General features: G+C 47.9%; 1 protein-coding gene across 4 annotated transcripts in view; it reads right to left on the bottom strand.

The window, feature by feature from the left end:
- The window catches only part of ZBTB11 (zinc finger and BTB domain containing 11), a 2,099,144-nt gene that overhangs the window by 340,623 nt on the left and 1,740,471 nt on the right, over positions 1-18,050 (bottom strand). For all 4 annotated transcript variants that reach the window (XM_085622427.1, XM_085622426.1, XM_085622429.1 and 1 more), the window contains one exon: positions 58-216. In XM_085622427.1, the coding sequence (XP_085478553.1) occupies positions 58-216 (159 nt within the window). The remainder of the gene's footprint in view (positions 1-57; positions 217-18,050) is intronic.

Here is an 18,050-nt window from a genome sequence, read left to right on the forward strand (position 1 = left end):
TACAATAATCTTCCTTATATCGTACCACACAGAGTTTAGGCTATTTATATGTCCTACCTGTATGGATCCTTAACGGAATGTGACTTCACATGCGAGTACCAATCTTTCTTCCAACTGTAGCACTTTCCACAAACCTTACATTGGAATGGCTTCACCCCAAGGTGCTTGTTCATGTGTTGCCGAAGATCCCGAGCTTCATAAAAACATTTATCACATCTGGATTCATAAAAAATAAAAGGGCACTGTAAACAAGGTCTTTCAAACACTTCAGTCGGCTGTTACAACATATTGAGAGAAAACACTAACTACCTTTTGTTTGTAATACATTCTTCTATCCAGCTAAATAAACCACGGACTCTCCAAATATGTTCCTTTTCAGATTCTACCACAGGCGAGCTACCAACATCTTTTTTTTTTTTTTTAAACCTTTTATTTAGTAGTTTTCACATGGATAACAACATTACAGCTTTCGATCACCGCGCGTTAACTTGCGTTTGTCTGGCATTGTACACTCCCAAACCACCCCGCAATACTAATACATTTGATGATACCTCCTTATAAGATACGTAGGCATAGCAAATTGCATAATCAAATCTGAGATAGTGATGGCACATTTGGAACATCAATGGTACAGTACAGCACATATATAACAACAGCCAAGCTGCATGACCCCAGGTACTTCGAGTCTCAAAAAAAACCTTTTTTCTTTCCTTTTTCTCCTTTCTACCTTTTCGTGTAAGCAGCAGTGGCAATGGGGAACAGCTCTCCAGGAGTCCAACACAACAGTGAGTAGCATGACCCATTTCTACAGCCTAGAAGTGGTATACCTTTGTGGGACGAAAAGCCATATATGCAAAGCAATCAAGTATCATGTCGCAAGAGGGGTGTTTCCGACTCATCTGAGTCCCGCCTGAGTACGTAGGTCTGGAGAGGCCCCCCATATATCCTTTGGCCGAGAAGCCAGGGGAAGTGTCTCAGCATAAGCAGTCAGTTGCTCCTGGCAATAGAGTAAGTCTGCCAACCAGTCCTTGAACTTCGGGGCCCGTCCCCTACCCCACCTGCAGGCCACCAGTCGCTTGGCCAGCAGAAGTGAAATGGCAAGCAGTTTCCGATAGGATTTGGGTATCTGTGCTGTATAGCCCAGAAGTGCCACTAAGGGAGTTCTTTCTAATGTGCTATTTGTCATGGCCTCGAGTGCCCCAAATATTTGTCCCCAAAACTCCTGTACTTTTGGCAGGTGTGTAACACAGACGATGAAGAAATTTGTAGTGTATAACCCCTAATCTACAACTAGAGGAGATTTGTAAAGTTTGAAGGCAACAATATGTCCATTGATCATCAGTTACCACCCTCCCCAAGTCCTCATTCCATTGTGTGCGGGCTGGACTAATGACGTCTACTTGTTGTGCACGTATACATCTATAGAGTCCTGATACTAAGTGCTTCCCATCTGTGGATCCTAGCATATGATGTAACGGGGCAAATTTTGTGGGTTCCTTCGGGAAGTCAGGAAGAATTGCCCGGAGTCCCTGTCGCAAGCGTACATACAGGAAAATATCTAGAGGTGAAGGTTGTATTCCCTGAAGGAAGTGGTCTGAAGAATGAAATAACCCTTCATGAAAGAGGTCCCCCCATGTGACAACATGAATACGTTGACACAACGTGTGGAATCCCCTTTCTTGTAATAGTGGCAAGCATGGATGATATGACAGAGGAAGTCGCGGAGAATATAAAAAAGAGGAATTAAGCAGGCCTGAAACACGGCTCCAGGCGTCAACTGTGCATGTGACCGTGGTGGGCGGAGTCGTACGAAATCTGACTGGACCATGTATAATACCATTCAACGGTATAGGATCAGCAAGCCACTCTTCTGTAGCTACCTGTGGCATATATTTAGGTGGTTTGATCCATTAGTAGGCATAATGTGCCTGCGCACTGAAGTAATAGAGTTCGATATCGGGGATATCGAACCTGCCCTGAGCATATGGTCTTGTGAGCACTGACCACCGGAGCCTCGGCTGTTTTCCTCCCTAGTTAGTTCAGCGCGCAATGTTTTAAAGAAAAAAAGGAGCCAGGATTATAAGGGATATTTTAAAAAAGATAAAGAAACTGTGGAAGAGTGACCATTTTTATTAGTGATGCCCGACCAGCAAACGAGAGAGGCAAGGAGATCCAGCGTGTAATATTACTGGTGAGCCGGGTAATAGCTGTGCCATAATTAAGCCGTATGGTGTGTTCCCTGTCTCTGGTCACCTGCATTCCCAGATATCGCAGATCAGTGTCACACCATTCCAGCGGAAAGTCAAGCGCGAATCTAGGGACCGCGGGCGTAAGAGGAAACACCTGAGACTTCCCCCAATTGATAGTAACTCCGGATAATCTTCCAAACACTATGAACTCCCGCAGTAACGGGTTGATATTCTGTTGAGGGTCCCGAACATATAAAGTCACGTCGTCTTCGTATAATGAGATCAGAATTTGTCGTAGGCATCAACGAAACGCTTTATCTTGATGGTGGTGACGTAGCTAAGGGCTCAATCGCTATGGCGAAGAGGAGTGGGGACAGCGGACATCCCTGCTGTGTACCCCTCGAGATGGAGAACCCAGGGGAGATATGACCATTAATCACCACCTTGGCAGTGGGTTGTTGGTATAATAAATTAATCCAGGAAAAGAATAACGGAGGAAAGCCCATTCGCCATAGCACACCGAAGAGGTAATACCACTCCACTGAATCAAATGCCTTGGTGGCATCTAAAAAGACTGCAGCAAGCGGGAACTCTGGTGCCACATTCTCGCGCAGCGAAAACAGGGTGCGGAGGTTATGAGTGGTGGCTCGCCCAGGGACAAAGCCCGACTGATCCGGGAGTATAAGCTTATCCATTAAAAGAGTACGCCGGTTAGCAAGTACTTTAGCCAATATTTTCGTGTCACAATTTATGAGCGACAACGGTCTGTAGGAGTCGCAGGAACTAGCATCCTTGCCAGGCTTCAAGAGAGACGTAACCATCGCCTCCCTCATCGAGGGGGGAAGTACACCAACCTCCAAGGATTCCTTGTATACTTCCTTAAGAACAGGCGCCATGATGTCAATATAGCTCTTATGAAATTCAGCGGGAAGACCGTCCAGTCCTGGTGCTCTTCCATTTTGCAGTTGCATTATTGCCTCTCTAATTTCATCCAACTCGAACGGTAAGTACAAAAATCCCCTCTGTGTATCACTAAGCCAACCAAGCACTACATCCCCCATGAAGCTGTCCAGATCCACTTGCCCAGACCGCTGTGTAGTGTATAGCGTCTTGTAATGCGTAATAAAGGTGTCAAATATATGGGCCGTATCTCGCTTCACTGTCCCGCCAGATCCCATAATTTCTAGTATCTGAGTAGAAAAGCAAGGGCATCGAGTAACCTCAGCTAAGGCCTTACCCGGCCTCTCCCCCTCCCCGTATTTGCGGGCCACCCAATACCGTCCCTTGAACTTTACCTCTCTCGTCGCTGTTTCTTCATACTCTGTCAGTTTCTCCCTGAACTCCCGCTGTACCAGTCCCGTTTCTCCCCTCCCCATCCGTACCTCAAGTCCCTTCAGCTCTTGTTCCAACTTTCTGAGCGTTCTCTGGATATCTCGCAACACATCAAAACTCTTGGAGATACAGAACCCTCTAATAGTAGCTTTAAAGGCATCCCAACTCACCTCCACACTGTCCACTGACCCCTTATTCCTCAGCAAGAAGTCCTTTATCTCCTCCCCCAGTTCATGTTAAAACACCGCATCTAACAAAGCAGTAGGCTGTAACCTCCAATTAGGCCTTGGTTTGTCGTATCCTGGGGGCATGAGCGAAAGTTTCACAGGGCAATGATCAGAAAACGTTCTGGCAGGGTGTACCACAGTCCGGATTGACGAACCTAACCCCCTAGAAAGCAAAACATAGGCGATGCGAGTCCATGTCCCTGTGTATGATGTGAAGTGAGTCCCTTCCTTATCATGTGAATGCGTGTAGCGCCAACTGTCTATTAGCCCTCCAGCTTCCATTATTCCCTGTAATACCGCTAGGGAGTTGTTATAATGAGACGCAGCAGTATTAGATCTATCCATAGCTGGGTTTATGGCTACATTAAAATCACCTCCCCATATTATATGGGTGGATCCTACATTCATGATTTTCCCCCATATGTTAATAAAAATCTCTGGGGTATCTATATTCGGCCCGTAACAATTGGCTATAGTGACCGAGTCTCTGCCCAGCCGCCCCCATGCTATCATGTATCTGCCCTGGGGATCTTCCAACGACCCCGCCAATACAAAAGGTGTCTGTTTTTTTATTAGTATAGCTGTGCCTTGAGCATCTGAGGAGTAGGAGGAGAAGATTCTGCTACTCGCCCATCTGTTAGCAAACGTGGTTTGGGATTGTGGGCCAATGTGCGTCTCCTGCAACAAGGCTACATTTATCTGTTGCCTGTCTAGATACGCTAGAATCTGTCTGCACTTTCTCGGGTTCCCCAGGCCCCTGACGTTCCAAGATATCACCTTTAACAGGGATTTGTCTTCCAGGGCCAACATCTCGTCCCAAACTATACCCACCATGATACTGCGAAGTTATATAAAATAGTGATTGCTTACTTAAAGAGGTACATTTCCAGAAAACGTATCGCATGTCATGTTTGCCTAGGTAATCAATGACCCCAGCCCTTCCCACCCCCTCCCACTGTAGCATCCCAATCATGCCAGTCACCTGTAGCCCTCCCCCTCCCCAATACCAGATACCTTACAACAATCCTCTGATGACAACGAAAACCTTAAAAAAACAGGTTAAGAAAAAAACAAACACACATAGAAGAACATAGGGAATCACCCGTATGGGTAAAGCTCGCTAGGTGGCCCACGGGTACCTCTCGCTGTCCCAGGTTGCCTGCAGTTCCACTCAGGCCCCTAGGTAAGCATCAAGGGTGTCCGGTCGCTTGCAAGCATTTTGTCCCACCCGTGGAGCGTGACCCGCCCCTAACATCTCGTGTTCCGCGTCTCTTGGAGCTTGTCTCGCAAGTGCCCTTCTTACCAAGGCTCTATTGTTTCTGTAATAATTGACAATTAGGAGCATCAAGTAGTCACCCCATTCCATACATCAAATTCTAATTCAAAGCAAGCTTTATTCGGTGCAAGAAGTATCACCATAAAAGCATTTTTTTTTTTAAAGAAAGACAACCATCACAGTTAAAAGAGATGAGGATAATGTGCAAACAGTTTTAAGCAGTAAAAAATTGTAGTCAATAAATTGGTCAAGCACAGTACAAATTTGCATGATAAATTGTACAAATAAGCAGGATAACATACAGCTTTTATATACAAAAAGTGCTAATGCATATTCCTATGTCAGGTACAGTACAAGATAATCAAAGATGCCCTATAACATATAGATTCTGAAAGTGCATTGTGCTATTATAAGTACATACAAGTAAAGCATAGCATAGCTAATAAATTATGACAAATAAATATAAACAGTACAAGATATTATTAGATGCCCCGATAAAGTGCGAGGGACATAATGTACAACAGAGCCTGCTTCATGTAGTAGCACAGAGTAAATTGTGCACTCGTGTGTCCTGATGAGCAATACATGGCATGGCCACTTATACTCTTCTAGCTAATACTGTAGCAGTCCTTTTAAATGTAGATTTATCATTCTTCTTCTTGTCGCCATTTAGGGTAAAATTTCAGAGTTAAAAGTTGATTTGATCGTTATATATAATTCCAAGAGAAAATCATTCAAGATCTTTGAGCACAGGACACGACAATTATATCATGATTAAAATTAGGTAGGGGTTTAAAAATATTAGTTAGATTGTTCCAACTAGGAACAACATTACACAAGATAACAAAACAGTGCATTCTATTAAAACCAGTTTGTCAATAAAACATTTTCACTTCAGGGGACTTTATATGACTGTATTTTTTAACAATTTATTACGCGCACACCGGCCCCAACAGCGCTAAGGATGTCTGGCTTCACCCTGGGGGTGCCTAGGAGTGGACACTTCACAGGGAAAGCCAGGAGGGGTTCCTCAGTGGTATGAGTATCAGCGCCAGGAAACCGCAAAGGCGACACCGCAAGGTGTACGTCTGGTGACAGTGCGCTCTATAAGTACCTTGACATTTACATTTACATTTACGCTTGTTCCATGCACAGCCTAAGAACTTGGCCACCCCACAAACCAGTGATGGGGTGCCATCTGTTTTTAAAATTCGAAGGGCGGCTAAATGCTTTGTTTTCCCAAGGTTTCTGCAGACTGGTTTTAACCATCTAGCCCTTGCCGGTTTGTACGCCGGACAAGCGAAAAGAAAATGGGCAATACTTTCCTCCGGGGCAGGGCAACATGGGCATGATTGTGAGGAGGGTTTTAATGAATTCCATTTAGCTGTAAAAAAATTTAAAAGGTAAAGAACCTATTCTAAATTGAATGTACAAGGTTCTATCTCTTGGCACTTGAATAAAATCCATATATGGTTCGTAACAGCTATATTGTTTGTGGGAAAAGTATTCCTCAGTTAATTTCGCCAAATGGAGAGTTCTCAGTTCCCGTTCTGCTACCCAATTCCAATAAAGCAATTTGAGATCCTCTTTAGGAGGAGGAGGAATCTGGCTTGCCCATGCCCCGGGCAGCCCTAAATCAATTAGCAATTTCTTAAGATTGGTCAGCCATTTAACTTTGTTACCCGTGTCTAGTGTCAATACCTCTGAAAGTGCGGCTGCATACCCAGAGAGCTGAACAGGGGACGAACAGGGGACGAGACCTGGCGATATCACTGAAGGTACGTCTACCCATATCGAATAAGATTGGTCTCAGGGGGGTACTGATGGGAAGTGAAACTAGCTCTCTATAAAATTTATGTTCAGACTTAGAAATGTCATCTGTATTGTCAAAGCCCCAGAGCTCCGCACCATATAAAGCCGAGCTCACTGCTTTACTCTCATAGACTGCCAAGGCAGGGGCAACCGGTTTGCTTAATGATAAGCTTTGTTCTTTCCTAATAGCTCCTGCCACATGCTTATGGTTTAGTAACATTTTATCTAGGTGGTGTCTCCAGTTCATCTTATCGGAAAGTCGAACCCCCAGATAGTCAAAGGTTTTGACTCTCTCTAACTGGATTCCATCTAAAGTGGGGCTAGATCTAAAATGTTTACAAGAATTAAAAACCATAAACTTGGTTTTTGAAGTGTTTATCTTGAGGCATTGGATAGTACAAAAAAGATGGAATCGGTCTAATAACTTCTGGAGACCAGCTGGAGTTTTGGAAATAAGCAATGTGTCATCAGCAAATAGGAGGGTCGCAATTTTTTCCCCAGCCTGGGTGGGTGCGTCTGCAGGGTCTTTCCCCAGAAAGTCAACCACCCCATTCACATACAATGAGAATAGGGTGGGGGCCATGACGCACCCTTGGCGGACACCCCTACTGACGGTGATCCTGTCAGTAACTTGGCCCTGGGCACCCCATCTTACACGGGCATAGTTGTCCTCGTGTAAAGAGATCAATAAATTAAAAACTTGTGACGGGGTGCCCATTTCTGCCAAAACTGACCACAAGGTTCCCCTAGGTACAAGATCGAATGCGGTCTTGAGGTCGATAAAGGCAAGATATAAGCTGCCCCTACCAATCACTACCACTTTCCAATAAAGGAGGAACAGCCGAAACACCTGGTCAATGGTCCCGGTGTTCCTTCTGAACCCCGCTTGAAATTGGGAGATAATGTTACCGTCATCTATCCAGTCCTGAATCCTGTGTAGGAGAACCCTGCCAACCACCTTTTGAATGGCATCTATCAAACTAATAGGCCTGTAATTGGCAGGGTCCTCCCTATCCCCTTTTTTATATATAGGGACAACTTCGGCTCCTTTCCAGGAGTCTGGGACCGGTGCGCCCTTGGCAATTAAGTTAAGCAAGAGCGCAATATATTTGGCCCATCTAACTGGATCTAATCGCAGTAGGTCCCCCGGAATTCCATCCGGTCCAGCAGCTTTGGCAGGAACGATACAATTAATTGCATCTACAGTTTCTGAGATATTAAAAGGTGTAACGTCATCAGCAGGATGTGAATGGTATGCGTGCTCTAGGGGCTGCTGGTTAGCAAAGGAATCCTGAGATGAGTATAATCTAGAAAAGTGAGCATGTCATTCTAAGCTGGTGATATGATTGGGTATTTGGGCGGTACCTTTAGAGTCAGTGGCTTTAATCAAATTGCAATTATTTTTAGAATTCCATGGGTTGCAAGCGTCTTTTAATGCCTGCCAGTGTGATTCCTCCCAGTCACGTTTTTCTTTGTTGATAGTAGCATTATATTCTTTCCTGGCTTCTCTAATTTCAGGAAGAATTTTCCCTTTTAGAGCAAGAAATAAGGCTTTCCTCTTTAATCGACAGACCTTGGTAAACCAGGGATTAAGTCCCTTTTTGCTGTTGCGTTTATTATTAGATGGTTGTCCAGACTGGAAATGCAGACTCACCTGACTGATAGTTGTATCGTAAATAAGGGTTGCCTTAGATGTTGCTAATGGGTCTTTTGCAACAACCTCGAGGTCCTTGGTTCTGGTCATCAGAATTTCAGAAATGGAATGAATTTTAAAATCTTGCCCAACAACCTTCGTCCACTTCAGAAATCTACCAGAGTTGGAGGGGACAACATCTTTGGTGGTTAGTATTGGATCAATGGTTAGGGCTTGCTCAGGGCATAGCCAAGAATTCTGCAAACAGCAGGACAGAAAATTATGGACGCTATCCACTGTGGCGCCGATTATCATATCAATGGAATCATCCAAAGACGAATGTCCACTAAGATGTAATCGATACGTGAAGTGGATCCCACTCTATTAAAAGTGTGGGCTCCCAAAGAGTCAGATGGAACTCTGCCGTTCAGTGCTCTCAAACCAATTCTAGAACAATTGCATTAATTTGAATATCCACCTGGGATCTTTTCTTGATGGGAACTAAATCTAGGGGGGGGGTATTCCCCATTGAGGATCTTCATCTAATGTCCCCAAGAGATCATCCGAACCTAAGGGTTCGAAAGTGCAATTGAGATCCCCTGCTACCATAATTTTCGCAAGTGCATGGCAGCTGCTTAATTTTTCCACAAGGAGTGAGAGGGTAGGTGAAACTTTGGCCGCGGGCCTCCCTCTTACGTAGATATTAAAGAGTTCGAGGGTTTCCCCTCCCTTTGGCCCTTTTATAGAGAGCCACAAGATGTCTTGAGAGGGGACTATATTTTGCTTTACTGTCCATCCTAGATCAATGCTGACCCACGCAATCAGCCCACCCGATGGGCGCCCCTTGCCAACATGAACCGCTGGAATAAAGAAGGTGGTGCAACCTGACTTATAGAGTGGAGTCAAACGCCAGGTTTCCTGGAAGATACATTCCATACATCTCATTCCATGCTCAGCGAATGCGCTCTTGAGGAGCCATCTGGCGTGTGGCTTGTATTCGTACGCTTTTTAAGCTGTTTGAGGAATGCTTCAACCTGCTGAGGCTTCGTATAGATTGTTTGTTCCCCTTGATGTGTGATCCGTAGGCGCGCTGGATAAAGTAAAGCGTAATCAATTTGGGCCTGCCTTAACTTTTGCTTGACAGGAAGAAATTTGCACCGTTCCTCCTGACCATGGGCAGTGAAATCATGATACATGGTGAAGGGCACCCCCTCGAAGTGGAGCTGTTTTTCTCTCTTGCCACCTTTAGCGCCACGTCTCTGTCCCTGTAATTCAATAAGCGCGCAATGATAGGTCGGGCGCGCTTCCTGGAGGTGGTTTTGCCCTAGGGAACGATGAGCCCTTTCAACAATGAAGTGAGGAGAGAGTACTTCCGTCCCTACTACCTCTTTCAGCAATCTTTCAATGTACTCCTCCATCTTATCTGAGTTGGCGCGCTCTGGTATTCCTAGGACACGTATATTATTCTGTCTACTACTCGCCTCTATGTCCTCATTCTTGGCAGCTATGATTTTTTGTAGCTTATCCATTTGCGTGATCGTGGTCTGAATGTGAGCTGTAGTATCTTCCACCTCTGATATTCGCTGCTCAGTGTCTTTTATACGGGCCTCATGCCCATCGATTTTGCGAACTATTGCCTCCATGCGCGTAGTCAGCGTGTCCATTTTATCTGCAATGGTCGCGAAGGCCTGACGCACCTCTAAGAGGATCGATTTCATATCATCTCCTGATGAGGATTGGAGTTCCGAATGCGACCCTTAAGCCCCATTGTCCGCCTCTGCCATCTGTTGCCAAGTATTCTTCTTTGCATCAAAGGTAAGGCGCGGTTGACGTGCATCAGGCTTACCCATCGTGTAGCGCACAGTGGAGTTCAATTACAGTGCGTGATATAAAGCAAGAGTGGTAGCCAGCTAATGATGTCACGAAGCACCTGGCCAAAAGCTGCAAGCCTTCTTGTGCAGCGCGTAGAAGCACCACCTTCAGCTATCCAGTAATTCCAAGCGCTCACGACAGCAAGCCACCAGCAAGTGTTGCAAAGCACATCACTCCTTCAGCAATATGGAGCTCATCGCATGCACTTTCTTGCCTTAGTGCCCAGTTCACGTCGAGTTGTGTGGCGGTATGCAACTCCTCTCCAGCCCAAGCCCGCCAAGCACTCAGGATGTCTCACCATCTGCTCCTGGCCATCCGTGCAGTAACAAGTGTCTATGGGGTGCCTTTTGTAATGGTCGCTTCTCTCTGCTGCAGCCCAATCACGCCTGCCTCACGCCCGTTTATGCCTCTTCAATCTATCTTGTGGGTAGGCTGATCTCTGCACCCGTCTCACCGCTCACGGCCGGTCCGCTATTCATGCAGCACGCAGCGCCAAACCTTTCCCCCACGCTATTTCCTTTTTCAGGCTTAACCAGCTATGCACCAACTAACTGCTACCTGGGGCTTGTATACGGCGCTCCTAGTCAGTGTGCCGCCTCGTCACTTCAGGTTCCAACGCTCTGCATCCCCCGCCATTACGGTCCGCCGGCCTGTAAACCACGTGTGAGCCGCGGCACTTGCGTAGGCGTCTCGTCCCCACTACAGCTCCAGGAAGCGGCGGCTCGCGACTCGGTCAGGACCACTCCAAGCCGGTAGCAGCCACCCACCGCCGCTGTTTTCTCTGAAACTGGTGAGGCGCGCTCCTTGTTTGTTACGCTCCTCCGTACCCCAGTATTTTAAAATAGATTCCCCGCTGGGATATTCACGCTGGACAGCGGGAGCCTCACACGGTGGTGGCCATTCCGCTCATGCGCCACCTAGCGACCCCCCACCAACATCTTTTTTCCCCCATTCGAATGGCTTCGGTGCGTCTACACCGGTACCTGTGCTCCATTCCTTTGAATTCCATCACGCTTTGCTTAGTCTTCACCCTATCACCTCCTTAACACCTTACGTGATGAAGCTTCCTCCATCGAGTGCTGAGCCCTTTTTAGGTCTGGCTACAGATAACTTTCAACCAATCAATCAATCAGTGCTTGTTAAGGACAGCTACTCATCAGTGAGGGTCTCAAGGCGCTGGGGGGTTGCAGGTCAGAGTGGGTGTTGTGGTATATTCAAAGAGCCAGGTCTAGAGTTCCTTCTTGAATTGTGTCTGAGATGAGGAGAGCTTGAGGTGGAGAGGCATGGCGTTTCAGGATTTGGCGACAAGGTAGGAGAAGGATCTGCCTCCGGTCCTGGTCTTGCGGATCCGAGGGACGCTAGCGAGGGCCAGTTGGGCAGAGCGGAGGTGTCTGGTTGGTACGAGGAATGAGAGGGGGTGGTTAAAGTATACTGGTCCGGCGTCATCGAGGGCTTTGTAGACGTGTGTGAGGAGCTCAACTGTGACTCTTTTGTTGACTGGGAGCCAGTGGAGTTCTCGCAGGTGTTCGATGATGTGGCTGCGGCGGGGAATGTTGAGGACCAGTCTGGCTTGGCATGCTGCACGTTCTGAAGTTTTCTGAGGACCTTCTGGGTGGTGCCTGCGTAGAGTGCGTTGCCGTGGTTGAGTCTGCTGCTGATGAGTGCGCAGTGACCGTCTTCGTGGCCTCAGTGGGGATCCATCCTAAGGTCTTCTGAAACAGGCGAAGAGTGTGGAAGCATGATGAGAAGACGGCATTGATCTGGTGGTTCATGGGGAGTGAAGGGTCCAGTATGATGCTGAGGTTTTGTGCGTGTCAGTGGGTGTGTTCCTAGCTCAGTGCGCCACCAGGCGTCTTCCCAGGCGGAGGTGTTGGGCCCCAGGATGAGAACTTCAAACTTGTCCGATTTGAGCTTGAGGCAGCTGTCTCATCCAGGTGGCGACCGCCTTCATCCCATTGTGAAAGTTGTTTCTGGCGGTGGTGGGCTTGTTGTTGAGGGAGAGAATCCGTTGGGTGTCATCGGCATAGGAAACGATATTGAGACCGTGGCTCCTGATGATGGCTGTGAGCGGGCCATGAAGATGTTGAAAAGCGTGGGGCACAAAGAAGAACCCTGAAGCACTCCACAGCGGATCTCTGTGGGTTCCGAAAGGAATAGGGGGAAGTCTGACTCTCTGTGTTCTACTGGTGAGGAAGGAACGTATCGGTCCAGGGCTTGTAGCGGATCCGGCATTGTGGAGTCTCGTGATTAGGGTGAGTGGGAGATGGTGTTGAAGGCAGCCGAGAGGTCAAGGAGGATGAGAGCTGCTGTTTCTCCCTGGTCGAGGAGGGAGCGGATGTGGTCGGTAGCAGAGAAGAGGGCGATCTCGGTGCTGTGGTTGCATTGGAAACCAGATTGAGAGGAGTCCAGGATGTGGTTGGCATTGATGAACTCAGAGTTGGGCGTTGATGGCCCGCAATGACCTTGACTGGGAAGAGGAGCAGTGAGATGGGTCTGAAATTCTTGAGCTCTGTCAGGTCCGCTGATGATTTCTTCAGCAGGGGATTGATATCAGCATGTTTCCAGTCGTCGGGGAAGGTGGCGGTCTTCATGGAGCAGTCGATGGGGCGGCCTAAACCCATGACAGGGACACTATCTCACTGTCAGTGTTATAAATGGGTGTCTCTAGTTGGCAAAGGTAGGTATCTTTGTCCAAATAGTGACCCTTGCTTCTAGTCAGGGTAAGGGGATACACTCCTATAAAAAAAACCTGCTCACCCCCTTGGTAGCTTGGCACGACCAGACAGGCTTATCTCAGAGGCAGTGTGTAAAGCATTTGTGGACACATACAGTAAAACAATGAAAACACTATAAATGGACACCACCCAGTTTAGTCAAGTGATCTTTATCTAATCCTAAACAAGACCAAACAACAAAAATCCACAATACAGTATAAAAATAAGGCTTTCAAATGGTAGAAATACTTCAGTTCAATGCAAGTTGTAAATGCAACACTTTTCTCAAAAGTACCTTAGATGCATCACGCAAAACAAACAAAATGGCCGCAGGGAAGGTGATGCGTCGGTTTCTTACACTCGGGGAAGGTGATGCGTAGATTCCTTGCTCCGGGGGAGGTGATGTGTCGGTTCCTTTCTGCAGCGCAGGGGAGTTGATGCATCAGTTCCTTACCGGAGAGGAGGTGATGCCATGTTTCCTTACTGCGTACGGAGTTGATGCATCTGTTTCTTACTGCGGCCCCCAATGATGTGACAGCCTTGGCGCCGCGATGCGTCGATCCGGTACGATGCATTGTTTCGTGCAGCCGCACAGCAGGTTTGCGTCGGGATCGGTGCGGTGATCTCGGACTTCGGCGATCGTTGCACCCGATGCGTCGTGCGGTGATTTCTCGAAGCCGCGGCAGACGCTACGACGGTTTCTTCAGTGATGTGTCTGAAAACAGATGCAGATGTGAAACGCTTCTTCGGTGTTGGTCGATTTTCCAGCTGCCAGCGACAAACAGTCTCTAGAGGTCCTAAACAGCAGCAGGTACCTCCATGCAGGTTGGAATTCCCAGAAAGGAAATTCAGGGGAGCTGGTGGTGAAGTCGTTGTGTCCCTGAGACTTCAGAACAGGAGGCAAGCTCAGTTTCAAGCCCTTGGAGATCTTTTCGTCAAGGAGGCAACACAGCAAACAGCAAAGTCAATTTCCTCCTTTACTTGACAGCAAGAAGCATCTGCAGGCCAACCCCATACACCAAACAGAACAGGGGCAGTATTCCTCCTCAGCTTATCCGGCTCTTCTCCTTGGCAAAGGTTCCTCTTGATTTCCCATAAGTGATCAAGAAGTCTGGGGTCTGGGCCCTTCTGTTTATACCTAAAAATCCTTTGTTCCCTGAAGGCAGAGTGTGTCTGTACCCAGCCAAAACCAGTTCTGTGGGGCACTTTGCAAGTGCACAACAACCTCCATTGTCAGTGTGAGCCCTGGCTCCAGACACACCACAGGGGGGCAGAGCTGTCATTGTGGAAGGCAGGCACAGCCCTATTCAGGTGCAGGTGTTACTCCTCCCACCACTCCAAATGCAGACCAGGCCTATTAAGCCCAGCTTTGACTCATCAGCCTTCTGGAGCCGCTGCCCCTCTCCAGCCCCTATCATTCAAAAGCCAGACATGCAATACACAAACCTAGAAGAGGCACACTGGATGGTTAGACAAGAAAATACCTACTTTCTAAAAGTGGTGTTTTCAAACACAGAATGTAAAAGTCACCCTCACTAAAAGATGCACTTTAAAATTCTGAGTTCAGGCATACTAAACTTTATTTTTCTACCTTGTTTCCAGGGCCAGTTATGTTTATAAGATGTTATAAACAAACTCCCCATTTTGTCCTATGGGAACAGGTAGTCTTGCAATAGTCAAAAACGAAATCTGCAGTATTTCACTATCAGGACATGCCACACACATCAGGACATGTCCTACGTTGGCTTGCAGGCTGATGAAGACGGACATGTGAGCTCGGAGCTCCGCGCCGGCCTCACTGATTAACCGGAGTAAATGCTGCTATCCCGGCGCCGGGGGCATTTTTTGACCCTCGCCGTGGCCGGAAAACCTCTCGGCTCGACAGTTGTAAAATTACAGCATCTGAGGTGAGGCACATACAGAGCGAGCCGGGAGAGCCTGGCGACCCCACAGTAGCTGTTCCTGGAGCTCTGAGCTGCATAACTGGTCAGAAGCAGGAACGGAAGAGCCAGATTGCCTGCCCGAGTGCTGGACGTGCAGAAGAGGTGGGGACAGAGTGGTGCTACTGCCGCCCGACATGCTACATTAGACCCGGTGCTAGTGGCAGCGACCCACCGCGTACTGAGCGGATGCCCGCCTTGAACTTGATTGGCTGCCGTGCCTGCATCAGCTCTCCCTTCGAGAGTGAACCGAAGGGGCACTATCTCTGTGGGATTCCTTCAGGGGTGTTCGGCCATGCCTGGAGAAGCGTCGCATTGCCGCTGGTGCTGACGTCATTTTGGAGGTGGCGTGCATTCTACCATTGCGCCCTCACGGCCACGGCTCGCTTGAACTTTTCTGACATAGGGCGGCTGGAGTTTGCCTCACCCAGAGAGGGTCGCCATAATCAGTGTCAACCACCGTAGGTTTATATTTATTTATTTTTGAGTTTTATAGAGCGTGAACTTGACCCATTAGGGTATCAGAGCGCTTTACAGGAATCGGCAGCAGTATACAAAGACTTGGAGAGGCTGGGAACAAAGGGTAAAAAAAGGGACAAAGTAACAGTTACATTTACAGTTCACAGGGAAACAAGGTTTCAAAGTCAATGGTGGGAAGTCCAGAGGAGCCAGGAGGATAGCGCCTGTGCACTCCGGGGGAGGCATAGCAAGGAGATGGGGCAAGATCTCCTCTCTGGTTGAAGTAACAGGCAGAGTTTAGGCAAGGAATTTGCCCATTAAAAGGTTTGGCATCTTTTTGGAAGCGAGCCAGCGACGCGATTCTTCTGATGGCAGGCGGGAGGGAGTTCCATATTCTTGGTGCGGCTCCAGAGAAGGCCCGGTTGTAAGTTTTCTTTTTTTTCTTTTTCCTAAAATGTGCAGGTTGGAGCAGGAGGTCTCTGGAGGACCGGGAGTTTCTGACCCCTCCGGATAGCATGAGTTTCTGGGCAAGATGTCCAGGGGAGTTTGTGTATAAAGACTTGTGCGTGATACATGCCATTTTGAATTCGATTCTGGCCGGTATCGAATGGGATACCTTTAAGGCTGTGATAAGCGGCCATTGTATCACTAATAAGATGGGGGTGCGTAGAATGCTATTACAAGATATAGAGATAGAAGACCGACACATGAGGGAGGCGGAGCAGGCACAAACTGAACACCCAGATAGGCAGCAGGATTTACTGGACGCAAGGGAGGAGGTCCCACGCGTGTTGAGCGGCTGCGCAGTTTCGATTATAAAAATATGCAGAGTGTGATAAATCGGGTGCCGATTGAATTCAATTTGACTTATATAGATCTTCTGGCTCCCAAGATAGTAACACTCTATAATGCAGCGAAGCGTGCGGGTCAACTGCCTGTCACCACTAGAAAGGCCATTATTATCCCACTCCTGAAACCAAGGAAATTGCCCTCAGATAGGACCGCTTATTGTCCACTGTCTATGCTGACTACGGACTATAAGATATTAAGTTGGATCTAGGCGACCCTTCTGCTCCCATATATGATCACCTTGGTGCATGTTGATCAGGCGGGATCTATCCCAACAAGGAACACAGCCATAAATGTGAGACGCCTGATTCGGGTGCTGGAAGCTGAAACTAACACTCAGCCGCCGTCATTTTATTGGTTGACATAGAGAAGGCATTCAATAGCTTAGAATGGCCTTATTTATTTCAAGTAATGCGCAGGTTTGGAATGGGGGATGCTTTTATTGATTGGACGACATTGTTATACAGGCTTTCTACTGCTCGGGCTAAAACGAGGGGACCTGATTTCAGCCGTGGGACGAGGCAGGGCTGCCGACTCTCCCCTTTGTTGTTTGCCTTGGCCGTGGAGCCTTTAGTGGCCCAGGCCAGGACGGGGCAACGTTACCCGGGACTTAACATACATGGCCAAACCCATTATATTGTGCTTTACGCGATGATTTACTCATGTTTTTGGCCAATACCGCTGACGCCCTGACCAGAGCAAAGCGGTTGCTTCATGACTTGGGCGCAGTCGCCGGTCTCAGGGTGAACTGGTCGAAATCTTGCCTGTTCCCAGCTGCCCCACGGGCGGGTGGCCTTCCAGACACGGATGGGGTACAGTGGGAATACCACTGTCTGCCATGCTTGGGGACCCGAATCAACCATACGCAGTCGGATTTACTGGAGGGGAATGTGAGACGAGCTATTCAGGCTTAACATAACATGTGTATTTGTAAAGCGCACATATCACCCAAGGGTCTCAAGGCGCTGAATAACAGATGTATATTGTTACCCAACTCAATGGTACTCATTTTATCGACCTCAGATGGATGAAAGGCTGAGTAGACCCGCTGGGATTAGAACCTTTGACCATGAGGTCGAACACAGGCCCCTACAGTGGATGCATTAGTCCACTGCGCCACCAGACCCGGCTTGAAAAGTAGCATGGACTTTTGGGGGACCCTGCCTCTCTCAGTGGCTGGTTGTGTGGCCCTTCTCAAGATGGTGGCCCTCCCCAGACTGCTGTACTATTTTAGAACCCTCCCGGTCTGGATACCAGCCTCGATTTTTAAACAGCTTAAATCGATGATTACTGGATTCCTCTGGTCTGCTGGCAGACAGCGAGTGGGGCTGAAAACAATAATGAGACCGAAGTCAGAGGGGGGACTGGCAGTCCCTGATTTCGAGACATATTACTTAACGGCTCAGCTACAACGGCTCACCCAAGTGGTAGCGCTGGAATTTAGAGGGTAAGATGGCCAGGAGGGATCGCGGGGGACGGACCAAGTCTTATCTCGAATTATTTTACAATTACCATTGAGGCTTAAGACACTCACTCATGAGTTCAGAACGTGTGTTGGAACAGGAGTCAGAAGAGAGCGCAGATTGCGCGTCCCTATGCCCCTGAGATTCCCTTGGCTATGTGTACTGCACTGCCACATGGGGGCAGCTGGACTATGCGGACTGCTGGAAGGAGAGGGGACTAGACGTACTGGGAGACTTGTATGAGGACGGCGCTCTGCTTCCCTTTGGTACACTGCGGGACAGAT

Source organism: Triturus cristatus, chromosome 8, assembly GCF_964204655.1.
Source record: "Triturus cristatus chromosome 8, aTriCri1.1, whole genome shotgun sequence".
NCBI classification, from domain to species: Eukaryota; Metazoa; Chordata; class Amphibia; order Caudata; family Salamandridae; genus Triturus; species Triturus cristatus.